The sequence below is a fragment of the Euleptes europaea genome, chromosome 6 (assembly GCF_029931775.1).
Source record: "Euleptes europaea isolate rEulEur1 chromosome 6, rEulEur1.hap1, whole genome shotgun sequence".
NCBI lineage: Eukaryota > Metazoa > Chordata > Lepidosauria > Squamata > Sphaerodactylidae > Euleptes > Euleptes europaea.
Genome location: NC_079317.1, coordinates 98159005 through 98175542, shown reverse-complemented (window position 1 = coordinate 98175542; position 16538 = coordinate 98159005). Strand labels below are relative to the sequence as shown.

Genomic DNA, 16538 nt, shown 5'->3' with positions numbered 1-16538 from the left:
GTAAAAAAGAGTAGCCTAACCATTTAGTCTGTAAAATCCACACTTTATTGATTTTATTTATTCAGATATTTATACCCCACCTTTCCTTTTGGCTCAGAATGGCTATGTGCCGAATGCCCTGCAGGGATGAGACTTCCTGAGGGAGGGTAGTATTTATCATACGTATGTGCAGCAGTTTCTGTTGGATCTCTTAAATGTTTGTTATATTGTTGACTACACAACTTCCCAGAGTAGTTTTTGAATACTTTATTAAAAAAAAGAAGTGGTTGCACTGAAATCGATGACTATATATTGCCTATAAGTTTTGCTGTGGGATTTTTATTGTGGACATTATTGCAGTATGGAGTCTTCCAGATGTGCTAGTCAAATTGTAGTGGGTTTCTTCTATTCTAACTCTGTCTTTTTTACTATTTGTTGGTGTTGTGGAGCATTCCCTTTTCTGAGGTATTTGAAGATATTTGATCTTGAAAATTGAAGAGTTTAGTTCCTGAATTTACAGAGCAAGCTTTGTGGAATACTTAGATATGGCAAATGAGCCAGTTATATGGAATTCAGTTCTGAGGTTCTGTATAGTGATCCAGTTTTCCATTTTTAATAAAGGGAAAAATGAGAGGTATTTTAATTTCTCTATCAGGTAGCTGTGCCCCCCCCCCCATCTTGGGGTTTTGAAAATTGTTTTGGATGAAACTAGGAGGTAAGCATAGCAAGTATAGCAATGCTTCTGTAGACCATATCAGAGGTGCAGTATAATGTTGTATTTTGCAAGCACAATTCTTGGGGAGTGGTGCTGATTGAACAAGTAGTCTTGGCTAAGTGTTCACTTCACTGGAACTGTATGGCCTCCTAGAAACATGTTGTCTGCTCTTTCCTCTTGAAGCTATGATCATTTCATAATTTGCATTAAATGGTTTCTGTTTTTTAAAAAAATTCAATTAAACCATTCTCTGTGTATACATGTGCATTCTGATTTTCTTGTTTGTTCCTCAAGCCTACTGGAGGTTTTGGCTATGTGTCAGTGTTGTATATGAGCTTTTCCTCATCTTCATACTCTTTCAGGTAAGGAATTTTTAAAAAAATTGTCTCATAAAGCAGCTTTCTTCAGTGTAAAATGTAGAGGTCATATCTGTCTACGCTCCCCTTGTTGGTTAGCGCTGTGATCACATTGCTCTGAGATTAATGAGTTTGATATAATTTCCTTCTCGGTGGCCTCTGTGTTGTCCAGTTTAGAGAAATACAGTTGTGCAGAACGGAATGCTCTGGAAGGCTCTGTAGGAGGAGGAGGTTCTCACTCTTCTTCCAGCCATACTGCCTTGTTTGTTCAGAAGGCAAGGAGCAGAACTATTGCCCTCCCACTCAGTTCCTTCTTGAATTCATGTAAACAACAACAACAATAAGGAAGCTTCTGACAGCATTTTTTTCTCTCCAGCAAATTAGGATGGCTGTCCTTCATAGCTGACAAAATATTTATGTGGAATCCTTGTATTGGGAGTCCCATAGCTGGTCCTGTGACTTGTCACCTCTGTGTCGGTGCCTTGTGGCCCAGAGAGAAATCTTCCTACACTCCTGGGAGGGCAGTCTGAGCCATTACTTCCTTTGTGTCTAAGCTGGAGAAGCTCTTCTTGGCAGCTCTTGACCACTGTGTGAATGAGCCTTGGGCTTCCAGACTTTTATTCCCGGTTGAAATGCCATCACATTCTTATATCAGTTCTATGGTAATGGACCACAAGAAGAGCCCCAGAGGTCCTACAGGCCTGGAAGAAATGAGTTTGTGGCCTAAGGTGCTGATTGCCACCTGACAAAAGCAGCTTGTTACCAGCAACTTTGACATTAGCCCCCTATCTCCAGTAGAGCCTTCCTTCACACCTTATTAAATAGAGCTATGTTACAAAGATTACATATAAGACAAGTCTCTCGCCTTTTCCAGCTTGGAACCTAAGTGTAAGTATCAAAGGGCCTTAAGCTCAGATTCTAAACTGCTACTATTTGTTCATGCTTTAATCGCTGGGCAGAAAAATATGGGGTTTTAAAACGATGCTCAAGTTTAATAGACCCTCATGCCCAGGTTGCTAGGAAAAGTTGAGGGCAGCAGGAAAAAAGGAAGAGCCAACAAGAGATGGATTGACTCAATAAAGGAAGTCACAGCCCTCAATTTGCAAGATCTGAGCAAGGCTGTCAAAGATAGGCCATTTTGGAGGACTTTGATTGATAGGGTCGCCATGAGTTGAAAGTGACTTGACGGCAATTAACACACACACACACGCCCAGATTCCAGCTCATCCTCCTGGAGAAGATTTCACTGATAGCTGGCCTCTTGTCTTTGGAGCAGAACCGGAATAGAATAGTGGTGCCAAGAAAATACATTCGGGTTGGGGTGCTACTCTTAGGATGGGGGCATGATCAAATGCATGCACAATTTGATAAAATAATTGGTCTTCAGTCTTGTTAGTATACATTAAAAAACACTGAATGAGCATCTGACCTCCATCAGTCTTTCTGGAGTCAAGAGTCTTGAGTATGTAAATTCTGCTGTCTCTGTTTAAGAGCTTGACTGTCCATCTGCATTGACAGTTTAACAGATGTAAAAATCGCCGTGTTCTAGGAGTGTTCTGATTCTGTCACATTTTAGAACCTTCTCGGTGGCTTATTTCTAATATTTCTGCAGACCGTACAAGATGGAAGACAATTCATGAAATTCATCGATCCAAAGTTAGGAGTTCCCTTGCCAGAAAGAGACTATGGTGGAAATTGCCTTATATATGACCCAGGCAATGAGACTGATCCATTTCATAATGTCTGGGTAAGAAACAGGAGATATTATTCAGCTGTTAAAGTTTTGTATTTTTATTGTGTACATCTAGTAGTACTTAATACAATATTATCACCTTAATTTCGTCTTGTAACCAAAATGACTATGTACTGTAATTCAGTGCAAGGCTTAGTGACTTCACTTTAAAATAAGAAAAAGCAAGTTTCCAACTCTTCCATTTTCAATGTGGGCTTGAAAATGTGTGGGCAATGCCTGATTAAATATCTAAAAGACAGGTGAATCAAGCTTCCATCAATCAGACGAGAGGCTTCAGTGCCCTATACAGCTCTTCGCCCTTCATCATGGCTAGCAAAATCAGCACAACATGTAAAATAAAATAATACAGACTTTAATTTATGCAGGCTGTTGAATCTGCCTTTTCTCAATGCAGAATTTTGATTTTTGTTTAATGTGCTGCTTATTCTACTGTCTTCTGTATTGGCCTTTGCTATTGACCAGATCATGTTATCCGTTCCCCTGTAACCGAACTACCTTCTTTCAGAGTTGTGTGTGCTTTCAAAATACCCAAATGTAAATCTGCTTGTTTTCTCGGTTTCTGTGAAAGCTTGGGCATGCCTTGCCACTGCAAAGCTAAAATACTTTGCTGCCCTAGCACCCAGCAGGCTCCTCTCACCCCCTGTTCAAGCAGTTGGTCCTCAAGCAAGCGAGAGAGATGCAGTCCTGCTCAGAAGCTGGGACAGAAGTCATTATTTTGGTAAGATTGGCAACCCGAGTAAAAAGACCACGCCTTGGATTCTGAAACATGTAGTCCACCAGAACTTGCTTAGCTAAAAGAGAATTGTTAACATATCAAAGAGATGCCATGTTTTCACCCCTTCTTTAAAGCCAAACCTTATCCAGCCTGCTGGATATTACCAGTCCTGGTTATTACCAGTCCTGGTGTCCCCTTAAAGCTGGGAAATTTTCACAAATGCCCTGCCCATCTGCCCATCACATTTGTCATCTGGAATTCAGAAGGCATGCCTGGATTTAATATGCAGTTCAAATAAAAAGGCATACAATCTAAATACTAGCTTGTATCCAGCACTGTAATTGTAGAGCAGTCTTTTAAAAAAGCCTACAGTTGCTGAACATAAATGGCTGGTTATGACTTGTTTGTAGGTGAATATATGCTAATGAGTATTTAAGTATTTCACCTCAGCGTTTATACACTGCATTCATAAAACATGCAGGGTATGATTTAGCCAAAGATGTAGTCCCACCTGACTTCAGCGGGAAGGATGTTTAAGCATGTGTGTTAACTCACATTGAAATCAAAGGGACTTACTGTTGGCTGGCCCATGCCTATTTTGTGGCATATAAACTTCACCATACTCTATTTAAAAGTTAGGAATTCCAACCATAACTTTAGTTTGAGAAAATCATTTACCTGAGGATACCATTGGAATAGTAGATATGAAAGCTTGTCTTATTTGTCATTTCTATCTGCATGGCTACAGGCCCTTTTTGTATATAAGCAAAAAGAATGCTTTATTATTCTTGAATGATATTGATTCTTTTTGGTGGCTTGTAACTACTACTGCAAATATTCCACACTTGCAACTGTATTGGTCCCTGTTTCTGTAGCTCTCCTACATTAAGATTTATTTATTTTTACTTGAGGGAATAGGGACTAATTTGTGTAGCCTAATTTCTCTGCTTGAATTATAGGACAAGCTGGATGGCTTTGTTCCCGCTCATTTCCTTGGCTGGTATATAAAGGTAAAAAATGGTCCTTTCTGTGTTGAGCTCTAGTTGGTTTTGAAAGCCTGACTGCCTCTTTTTCAATGTTGCCAGTGTTCAGAATAAATTATGTAAGGCAGTCATCTGTGAAAAAATTCAAATTGTGTTTGTCCAGTTTAAACTCTTTCTCACCATACTTGATCATCTAATTTCCTTCCCAAATAACATTCAGTTAACAAGGTGTCTTATTCTCACAGTTAATGTGTTCTCACCTCTGATGCATGGAACTTAGAATAGCTAAACACCTTATATTTATTCCCAGTTGCATAGTAAAAATAATTTAGTACCTGTGCAATCAAATTAAATTGGGGAGACAAATGAAACAACTTGCTTCTAAGCTATTATTACACTAACTCACATGCATGAGCAGCACATAAGAGTTGGATGCAGGGATTGAGGATATCCCATTTATCACCAGCATTGATTGTTGTTGATCCATCAAAATATGGCCAGCAATAACAAATGCTACTGATAAATCTAATGATGCCAGCAGTTATGAACTGCCCTTATGTTGCTAGAGATCAACCAAAGCCAATAGTGCTGTTTTAGTCCTGAAGCCAACTTGAAATGCGTGAAGGGCGGATGTGTCATCCAAAAATAACTGCAGTTGTTCCACCACAGCCTGCTCAATTATTGTTCCCCAGAAGAGAAGATTGGGCACATGTTGTTAATTGCCCATATCTTCCTTATCCAGAGATGGCTACTTAAGGAGTCTATCACAGCTTCTTTCAGTTGTGACTGAGACACCTCTTGTAAAGAGGAATGTATTAATAATCTGCCCTAAAAGAGGTACCACTTACTCCTGGCATGATTTTAATAGCCAGGATGGGCAAGGGTCCAGTTTGTAGGATGTGGTCTTCACAACCCCAAAAATTCTGTCAAATATATAATAGAGCTCAATCTGAAACAATCCACAGAACTGTGACAAAAATTTGCCAGTGATGGGCCCAATCCAGGAACTGCCCTCAAATTGACATCTAAACTGGAACAGATGAGAAAGAATTCCCAGGCCTTCACTTCTCTTCATGAAACACATTTCTAAGTATGGAGTTATAGTGCATCTTCTTCGGCTAAAACATTGCATAGGGATGCTCTAGGCCAGTGGTGGCGAACCTATGGCACGTGTGCCAGAGGGGGCACTCAGAGCCCTCTCTGTGGGCACGCGCGGCGTTGCCCCAGCACAGAGTTCGCCTGAGTTCGTTACTAGAAAGCCAGAGGGACACGGGGCCGGGCTGCTCCACACCCCTCTCCACATGTGCCTGAGGGCATTTCTCACATCACCCGTCCCTCTGCCCAGCAGCCCAATGGGAGCGCTTCCTCCCTCCCCTGTCACATGTGGCAGGGCGGCTCACATGCCGGGCGGCTCACATGTGGCGTGAGGGTGCAGCCTGGACGGCGGCCTGTTGAGTCTGTGGCGAAGGTGATTCCTGTGATGGGGTTGGAGAGGAGCTAGGTTGGAGGGGAGCATAGCTCACAGCGTGGCATAGCTGGAGGGGAGTAGAGCGCTCGGGCCACAGTGTTGGCACTTTGCGATAAATAAGTGGGTTTTGGTTTGCAGTTTGGGCACTCAGTCTCTAAAAGGTTCTCCATTACTGCTCTAGGCTGACCCTGCATTGAGCAGGGGGCTTGACTAGATGGCCTGTATGGCCCCTTCCAACACTGTGATTCTGTGTAGTTATTGAAAAAGTTTTATGTCAGCAATTGTAAACCCACATTCTACTTTAGTCTTCATTGCAGCTTTGGGAGCCATTGTTTAATATGAGGAATCTTAGTTTTGTATTCTCTTGGTGATGCTTCATCTGATAGTTGAAATAGACCCTGGTGCACTGCTATAGATTAGCATTGTCATCACGGATACTTAGCCTTTCTCTCCCAGACAAGATGTCCAGTGTGCTGCTTGGTACTTCACAAAGCAGCCTAGAGGTTAGCCTGTTGTTGCTTGGTAAAAGTCAAGCCTTCCACTTGATTTGCTTATCCGACCTACAGTTCTGACACACACAAACACTCATTTCCCTCCTGCTTTTTGGAAAATTAGTTAATGTAGAGTTTATCCTAATAGAGCAAAACCTGTGCTTGAGTTGTGCACTCAGATTTAAGTGAAGCCATGCTTAAGACTTAGTTCTATGAAAAGGGAAATAACCTAAATCTGTGTCCTCCTTGAAAAAAAATTCATGGCACTGTCAGGCAGTTTCAAAGTCAAGTAATCAAGTATAGCTGGAAGGTTCTACCGTTGACTTGAACTTCAATGAGAATTTTCTGGACCCTTTATACAGTGTGTGGTGTCTACTTCTTGTGTGTTTTTTTTAATGGGTTTAAATAACTAAAATATTGGAATAATCAACAGGATTGGGTATTGTTGTTTTTTGTTCAGACGCTTATGATTCGTGATTGGTGGATGTGCATGATCATCAGTGTAATGTTTGAATTTCTGGAGTACAGTCTAGAACATCAGCTTCCAAACTTCAGTGAATGTTGGTGGGACCATGTGAGTACAACCCTGTAAAGAAACAAGGGGTTTAAGACAGCACTGTCACTCAGAAGCAGCATTTTGCAGGTCATCTTGGTCTGCAGCAGAGAAGCAATGCTGCAGACAAAAATCCCATCTGCAGAAATTCCTGCTGGATCCAACCTAGGAGCTCAAACTGCTCCATTGGCTTCAGGGAGTTTAGTTAGTGATTCAATCTGAGTAGCTTGGGGATGGGAGAGTAACTATTCCAATCTAAAGAGCAGTTAACTCTCAGTTGTAATAGCTTTGTCTACGAAAAGTCTTTTGAAATGTTGTATATTTAATTGTACTGGAAGTATGGGGGCAGAAAGACACTCCATTGAATAAAGTTTGAATTTGCTAGCTAATAGGCTTGCCAAGAGGTCTGGAGAAAAATGTCCTGTCCCTTTTAATAGAGGCATAATTAATGTTATTTGCCAGGTGATATTTGCTTCCGTGCTGTGATAAGCTTCTCAGCTGCCCATTTCCATACACTAAACTTCAGTTAAAGATAGGACATTTGTTTCTAGGCTTGTTGGAAACCTTATAAGTTTGACATGCTTGGGGAAAACCTACTTGGTTATTTATGGGTTCTTCTTACAGTATAAGTGGTAGGTTTTCTGTTAAATGAAAAATCTGTCAACATTTAAAGCTAATATATACCTTTTAAAAGAATTAGAGAGGGGGAAGCATAGCCAAAATAGCTGAAGCAAAAGTTGGAAGCCAGGGAAAAGAACAGAGAGTGTATGCAACAGTGATTGGGGAGGTGTTGACCTCGTATGAGAAATTGGAACATTTAGAGGGAATTGTCAGTGAGGTGGTCACAAGTCCACACCTTAAGGTTTTATACAAATATTGTAGCAAGTTAATATTGGACATGATAGACTGACCATTAAAGAAATTTCTTAACTGTTGTAGGAGAAAATGCATTGTACTAAAACTAACACCAAAAGGATTTAACTATAACAGGGTTGGTGGAAAGGGGCTGTGGAGCAGTCTTAGTATTGGAGGGTTCGGTAGTTTCAGTACAGAATCCCAGTGTTCAGCAGAGATTCTTTGCTGCATTTGGATGAATACAGAAAATATTTTCAACCTATTCAAGGACTGGTGTTGAGTGACTTTTGGAAGTTATTTATAATGTTATATGCACATCTCGGTATTGTGCGATCTGCTCTACAATAACTGGATTATGGGAGCATATGCAAGTGAATCCACAGTGCTGCTATTGCTGGATCGCTGAGGTTGTGGTAATTAAGTGTATTTCCCTTTTTTCTTTCAGTGGATTATGGATGTAGTCTTATGCAATGGACTTGGCATTTACTGTGGAATGAAGACTTTAGGGTGGCTTTCCTTGAAAACATATAAATGGCAAGGGCTTTGGAACATTCCCACTTATAAGTACGTTAAATTATAAAAATCATACATAAAGTGGAAACATGTAAAAGCTTTGAAGTCCTGATATGCTAATATATCCCCCCCCCAGTAAGATTTAGGTTACAACCAATTACTGTTCATGTATACTAGGGAGGTGGGTGACTCGCAATTACAAGTTTGCCAATTTCAATAGATACCAAAATAAAAATAATTATTTAAAATATGCTACACATGTCAAATCACAAGACTTTAGCATGGGATATTTGATTTTTTTTTCCTCCACAGGGGTAAAATGAAGAGAATTGCCTTCCAGTTCACACCATACAGTTGGGTTAAATTTGAGTGGAAACCAGCATCCAGCCTTCGCAGATGGCTAGCAGTCTGTGGTATTATGTTTGTAGTAAGTACCCTTTACTTTCTTATAGCTGCAGCAGATTGATGTAACTACTCCAGAACTACATTTTGCCTTTTTAATAACGTAAATAAGGGTTTTCACATTTCCATAATAAATATCCCTAGGTCATAAAAACAGCTTGTGAGCCTGACATTAGGCATATGAAAAGATATGGTTAATTTGGAACCATTCCTTCATTCATGCCAAAAGCAAGCCAGTCAAACAAAAAAAGTGGGAAGGGGTCTTATGAGTCCATGGCATCTATAATTTTCCTGATGATATACAGACTTTGAAATCCAAAAAGCATCCTGTCTTCCCAAAGCTGTTTGTTTCATGTGTGAGTGGGGCAACCCAAAAGGGACAAAAACACAGCTTCCTGATTTGTAATGGGGATCTGGAGAGAAGGTATGTTTTGACATTCTGCATCTATTAAATTATAAGCATTTACTTGTGGTAAAAGGATCTAGGAGAGAGCCAGCGTGGTGTAGTGGTTAAAAGCAGCAGTCTCAAATCTGGAGAACTGGGCTCGATTCCCCACTCCTCCACATAAACCTTGCTGGGTGACCTTGGGCCAGTCACAGTTCTCTCAGAACTCTCTCAGCCCACGCAGAGGCAGGAAATGGCAAGCCACCTCTGAATGTCTCTTGCCTTGAAAACCCTACGGGGTTGCCATAAGCAAAATCCTGCAAAAGGATCTAGGAGAAACTTGTGCCTCCCCGCCACTGAGCTCCCATACTTGTTTTGAGAACATTGATCTAAAGTGTATATTTTTAAATGCTGCTATAATCACTTGAATAACGTAGTTTAAGTGGACCATAATATTTGGGAATTCTAAAATATTTTGAAATACATCTGGCTGTTGCTATATCTTAGTGGATCCAGTAGGACACTGTAGCTTGGATCCCACTTAGAATTCTCTGGATGCAAGGAGGGTTGTGTGATTTTTGCTGATTTCCCCTTCCTATAGCAGCAAAAATTGCCCGCTGAAATGCTGATCCTTGGGGATTGGGGCAACCCAGGAATAGCTTTGGGGGTCAGTTTCCTGGAGGAGGGGAGAAATCCATAAAAATTGCCCCTCCTGCACATGTGAAAATTCTAGATGGGATCCAAGCCCATGTACTCCTTATGGGTTTGAGTTTATAAACTATGGCAAACAATGAGAAATGGATAAATTCCATTATGCTTATTATGAAATTTGAGTAGATATTGCTGGAAGTGCCTTTCATTGTACTGTTTAGGACCACTCCAGTCAATAATTTGATCATGGTAGGGAATGGCAGTTCAGTGCCTTTATACTGGTGACTGCGCTGCAAAAGGGGTGCAGATTAAGAACTGGTGAAAATTGAATTTCGTAGAATGCAAAACAACTAAATCAGTGCTTTGCGAGGCATTTTTGTTCATGATGCAAGAATACTCCCAATTTCTATGCTTTCCAAAATTATAGTATATTAGATTTGAATGCTTGAAAGTCTCTTGAAGTTAAATGATTAAGTTCTGTGTCTGTCAGTTTTTATTGGCAGAGCTGAACACTTTTTACTTGAAGTTTGTCCTCTGGATGCCTCCAGAACACTACTTGGTCCTGCTGCGACTTGTCTTTTTTGTGAACGTGGGTGGTGTAGCCATGAGAGAAATCTATGACTTCATGGATGACCCGTAAGCCATTCATCTTGTTCAAGTAGAATAATTGCTTTCTTTTGTTTTATTTTTGGAACTACTGGGGGCTGTTGCAACTTTGTGTGAATCAAGGGACAGGCAGAGCAATGGACAAGTGCCTCTGCAGCAAAGATATCTGTAGGCTTTTTGTTTTCAAACACAGAACAGATTGTTTCCGACCACAGGGAAAGTGGGAGTGGGACTATTTTTAGAGAAAATAAGAGTGTGGGGCTAGCTAAACCTCCCCCCCCCCAACACTGCACACCATTGCTTGAAGCATTTTTTTTTTGCTGGCCTTGCTGTCTTCTAGTAATGCAGTAGGCCTGGATGCGAATACTTAGGGTAACATGCCAGGTTAAGATGTAGGAAATAGTAGGGTTTACCTCTCCCTTACACTTAAAACAAAAACCAAAAACAGGCACATCCTTACTTTATATGTTAATACATACGTGTGAATACTCCCATGGTATGTGGTTTAGCCGTGAGGTTTGCAAAGTTTTGAAAAGGCTGCTTAGTTTCTTTTTGCATGGTATATTTATGGCTATATCAATTCTTTTTTATTACATACATTATATAATAGCTTAATGAAAAGAAAAAAGAAGGGGGGTACAACATAGAAAGCAAAAGAAGATGTGTTACCTCTACCTTTTTTATTCCAGTACATAATAAAAACTGCTCAATGTTTACAAAACTTATTTGTCCATTGTAAATGATTTCTCTGTATCCTTTGGTAATAACATTAATCTAGTGAATAAGGATACATTCCAAATGTGATCAAAGCAATCTTTATAAAATTCTGTGCAGAATCTTAAAACTCTAAATTGACATTCCAAAGCCAGATCTTAATCGTTGTGGTCTAAGAAACAGAAACTGTTGGAAGCCAGATAGGGCCGGCTTGGTTTTCAATGGGCTCTCATTTATCTCTGTAGGACCCCAAATTATGGGCTCTGTGATCTGAAACACAGTACAGAGTAAATAATGCGTGTGTATGTTGAGTGTAAAACAAGGATCACACGGGACAGCTGGCTGGTTTATCTTGCACTACAGTGGTTTCTCTTGCAGTCATTCATTTTGAAGGGGAAACAATACAGTGCTGCACTTAGCTTGCCCATGAACCCTGACACTGGCATGCACAGCTGCCATCCAGGACATCAAGATTGAGGGGTGCTACCTTTGCCATTCACTCCTGAAAATACTTCCAATGTTGTAGTGAGTGTATGAGAGGTACTCCCTACCAGGATCCATGTTTTAGAGGAAGGAAAGAAGGAAGAAAGTGTTGCTGAACTCTGCCTGTTCCCCCTCGCTCAACTTGACTAACCATGGTTGGGGTAAAGAAAAAGATTCCTTTTCTCCTTTAAGATATGAAGGCAGTGCTTGGCTTGGAAAAGCAGGCTTGACCCTGCCTTGAAAGAATGGCAGATGCAGATGTGAAGGTGGGGAATGGATGCCTGACTAGAAATCACTATCCCTCCTCACTGACAAGCATTTATCCAGTGAGTAGAATGAATAAAAAGGCCTGAGATTAAGCTTACTGGGTAAGGCTGCTAGCAACCAGTGTTTCCAAATGGCCCTTTTTGTAGGTTTTTTCAGGAAGTGGTATTTAAGGCAATAAAGCAATATTGAATGCATGCTTTTATTACCCATTGTAGAAACACGAATTCATCTGTCAGTGCTTATTTTCAAGTATTTACTTCAAATTTCACTAGCAGTTTTGTATTCTTGAGTGATGCAATTTTGTTTTGTTAATACTAAGGAGAAATTGCACACAAAAATGTTTGCATGTGGATAGCTGACAAGAAAACAAAAGGCCATACCAATTGGAACAAAGAGATGAAGAAAAAACAATGGTGTAGTGTGAAGAAATTTTATTCCAATATGTTAATAACCCTTTTTGTCATGTGGGTTAACAGGTCGAAATGTAATGTACAAGGATCTAGTTTACCAAGTGATCATTTTCCCTGAAAAACTGCACCTTCTGCAGATTCATGAGCTCTATGAAGGATTTTATCAACCCACATGATAAAAAATGGTACACCCTAAAGCATTTTACAACATGCAGCTCTGGGCGGTTTTTGTGATCAGATGTCCATGTGACAAATTATATGTGGATAAAATACAAAGGAAAGTTAAGGTGTGCACTGGATAACATAAATGTAATAACTTACATAAAAAATAAGTGCACCGTTGGTACAACATTTTTAGAACATAATCATGCCCCAACTGATTTCTTCCTTTGGGCTATATGTAAATCTGATAGCCAGAATGATAAGATTCTTCGTAGAAGGGAAGCAGAGTGGATTCTTAGCTGACACCCTTGGTACCACATGGATTAAATAAAACATTTCCTGGCTGGCTTTGACTTAGATAAATGCGGAGTGAGAACAGAACATTTTTTTCAAAGCTGGTTTAGGGAAGCATTGATGCTTTTATATTCCACAGGTCAGTATAGATTTTTGGTTAAAAAGGCTTTATTCACTCTATTAATTTTTTAAAAATTAATAACTTTGGTTCTCTCTTGTTGTTTGATGCTTGCAATAATTGTTATTGCATGATTCTAAGTTCCAAGCAGTATTTTTGGTTCTTTGAATATGCTCAGAAGTTCTCTCTTTTAAAACATGCTTTTTATCATTGTTTTGGTATGCATTTTAACAGAGAAACAGTTAAGATATTAACCTTTTTTCCCCTGACATATGTATAGATCCCCCTGAGGAAGCTGAACGAGGAACATGTAGGGGTTGTTAGCATATTGGAATAAAATTTTCTTCCCACTGCACCATGTGGATAGTTGAGCCATAACAAATTATTCTTTTTTTCCCTAATCTTGTTTGGTAAAGTTACTAAAGCAGTGTGTTGGATGAGCCGGGTTAATTAAACTGCCATGATATGGAATCTAGTCTCATTAACAGAAGTGTGGATATTACTTCTAACCAACGTTTGCATCGCGTGTATACATATCAGGAGAGGCTGGGGATCATATGAGATCCATTGAAAGACAAACATTAGGAAGCAAAGGGTCCAAGAACACACCTAAGTGCAATTATGCGTACAGTGGTGGTTACCTTTTTTTTTTTTCAACTCCTTATGCTGAACTGAAGTACACTTAAGAGCATAAGAGATGGATGAGACCATGGTCCTTCTAGTCCAGCTTGCTGTTTCACATAGTAGTCAGCCAGTTGCCTTGGAGGGCTGACAAACAGGACAGAAAGGCCAAAGCCTTCCCCCTGGTGTTGCCTCATGGCACTGGTATTATTAACTATATGGTAGCATACCTGCCTTCAGGTGCTTCTGAAACCGCGCTGCTTGAATGCTGAAATAACCTTTTGGATTTCCCCCAAGGTGTAGAAAAACAGCTGAAACTAATGTTTTGATAACATGGGTGGTGTAATGGTAGACATTTTCCAAATGAGTAGTATAGTTTTTTCTAAAAATATTTTATTAAATTTTTGAGGGTACAGAAAGAGAAAAAATAGGTGGGGGGGGAATAAAAGAGATATATACATCATTTCCTCTGGCACGACCACAACCCTCATCATTTCTTTAATTAAATCCTATTTCTGTTCTTGTATAAAACATTCGCTAATTCCGCTAAAGCTACTACATATGTTATTGTAGGTTATCCGGGCTGTGTAACCATGGTCTTGGTATTTTCTTTCCTGACGTTTCGCCCGCAGCTGTGGCAGGCATCTTCAGAGGAGTAACACTGAAGGACAGTGTCTCTCGAGACATTGTCCTTCAGTGTTACTCCTCTGAAGATGCCTGCCACAGCTGCGGGCGAAACATCAGGAAAGAAAATACCAAGACCATGGTTACACAGCCCGGATAACCTACAAGAACCAATGAACTCTGACCGTGAAAGCCTTCAACAATATTTCTACTACATATGTTTAGTTGTTTCTCAATTAACTACTGTTATTGTAGGTATCATAATTAAACCTTCTAATACTATTTCTACTACTTCAAAATACCCTTTGCCATTTAATCTATATTACGTGCTACATTACTATTAACTCCTAAGTAATCTTGGCTCTTTTATTATCTTTCAGTGTCTGTTTTAATACTATTACATATAGTCAACAAAGAATCATGCAAAGGAGTAGTATAGTTTTAAATCCGCAGTTTCTAGAATGCTGTGTATTCTATTTTTGCTTTGTAAAGACCGCTTTGAATAAAGAGCTTGCTGTGCCTATAAGCTAAGGGTGTTATTTTATTGCAGGAAGTTCCATAAGAAGTTGGGTCAGCAGGCTTGGCTGGTTGCTGCTATCACGGCCACAGAATTCCTTATTGTGGTAAAATACGATCCGTACACCTTAATGTTGTCACTTCCTTTCTACATTACTCAGTGCTGGATCCTTGGAATCATGCTTGTGCTCATATGGACAGTATGGCGCTTCTTCATTCGGTAAGCCACAGCAAAAAAAATCCTTGTACTAATTTATTAATCTTGTATTGTATATTTTCTTGGTAACCTTTAAATCACAACAGGAGAAATCTGCTGGATCAGACCAACATAAGAAATCTTCTGGATCAGACCAAGTGTTCAGTTCTTTACAAGGGTCGATCTTTTCTAGCATGCTGATTCAAACTGTGGCCAGCTAGATACTTCTGGGACGCCCAGGGTAGAGTGGGAGCTGCTACCATTAGGGCCATCCTTTGGAGAAACAGTGCAGAGCTAATAGACGGCAGCTGCTCTCAGCTTCTTTGTTATCTCCAGTAGAGGCGGTATGTGTAGTAGTTCTTTCCCTGTGTTCTGGGGTGGGGGAGACTCAGGAGGTGAGCTGTTTACTACCCCCTGATTATTTGCAATGCTGCTGTAGTACCTGTTGTTACAGTGTGGTGTAGTAGTTAAGAGCAGTGGTTTGGAGCGGTGGACTCTAATCTGGGGAACCAGGTTTGATTCCCCACTCCTCCACACGAGCAGTGGACGCTAATCTGGTTAACCAGGTTGGTTTCCCCACTCCTACACATGAAGCCAGCTGGATGACCTTAGGCTAGTCACAGCTCTCTTAAAACTCTCTCAGCCTCACCTACCTCACAGGGTGTCTGTTGTGGGGAGGGGAAGGGAAGGTGATTGTAAGCTGGTTTGATTATTCCTTAAGTGGTAGAGAAGGTTGGCATATATAAACCAACTCTTCTTCTTCCCCTTCTTCCACTTCTCTTCCTCCTCCTTCAGAATTAGGAAATATTTAGTGTTTATGGAGTCAGTGTATACTGCCTTGTTCAGGGGAATAAACAGAGCAAGAAAGGACAGAACTCTTTCCCCCTCTTCCTTGAAAGTGCAGTAGATATTTCTTCTTGTAAACGAAAAACAGCATGACTTGAAACCTTTCCCACTAATATGTTCTGTTTTGTTTCTAGTGATATCACCTTGCGGTACAAAGAGATAAGAAGGCAAAAAGAGGAACACAAGTACAAGAAGGACAAGTGTCTGCGCAATGGGGATGGACATTCTGCTTTGGCAGATGAGCACAATGGGAATAAATTGAGAGAGAAAAAACTTTGAACTTGAGTAACAAATTAAGGGCTAAGTGGATTATTTTACTGAAGTCAGTGTAACTTGACTTGCAAGTTTAACCCTACCTAATTTTGTAAGTTTCAATGTTTTCTCGTATGTGGAGAATCGAGTTGGGAAAGATGCCACCTAATCTTGTTCGCAGAAGAAGTTTACAGCTAACTTGAAGCAATGGTTCCCTCCCACAAAGGGGGCGTCCATCTCAGTGTGTTTTTAAACATTTGTGTCATCTTGCAGAAAGCAAGATTGTGGAGGCTTGGACAGGTGCAAAGGGAACCCACTAGCCCCAGTTCTGGAACGCTGTTACCACTTGGGGCATCAGAAAAACATTTTATGGAATTATGTGCACTGTAAAGAACAGTTGGGTGTTTTCTGCTGAAACAGCTGCCATGAACTGTGGTGTAATACTCATGTCCTTTTGATTCATTCACCTATTAGGGGCACTACCAGCAAGACTGAAGCATGAGAACAAACTGCATAACTTGTGCAGCCCACTGTCGAGACTGTCCCAGAGGTGCCCTGATTCCTAGCTGCCTAGTCCTCAAAGCAAAGTTGCATTACCTTGAAGCCGCCT

General features: G+C 40.3%; 1 protein-coding gene across 1 annotated transcript in view; it reads left to right on the top strand.

The window, feature by feature from the left end:
- The window catches only part of PTDSS2 (phosphatidylserine synthase 2), a 40297-nt gene extending 24175 nt beyond the window's left edge, over positions 1 to 16122 (top strand). The window contains exons 4-12 of the mRNA XM_056851169.1: positions 989 to 1056; positions 2663 to 2797; positions 4478 to 4528; positions 6921 to 7034; positions 8314 to 8432; positions 8694 to 8808; positions 10310 to 10455; positions 14669 to 14854; positions 15811 to 16122. Coding sequence (XP_056707147.1) covers positions 989 to 1056; positions 2663 to 2797; positions 4478 to 4528; positions 6921 to 7034; positions 8314 to 8432; positions 8694 to 8808; positions 10310 to 10455; positions 14669 to 14854; positions 15811 to 15955 — 1079 coding nt within the window. The 3' untranslated portion in view covers positions 15956 to 16122. The remainder of the gene's footprint in view (positions 1 to 988; positions 1057 to 2662; positions 2798 to 4477; positions 4529 to 6920; positions 7035 to 8313; positions 8433 to 8693; positions 8809 to 10309; positions 10456 to 14668; positions 14855 to 15810) is intronic.
- Positions 16123 to 16538: the final 416 nt, after the last annotated feature.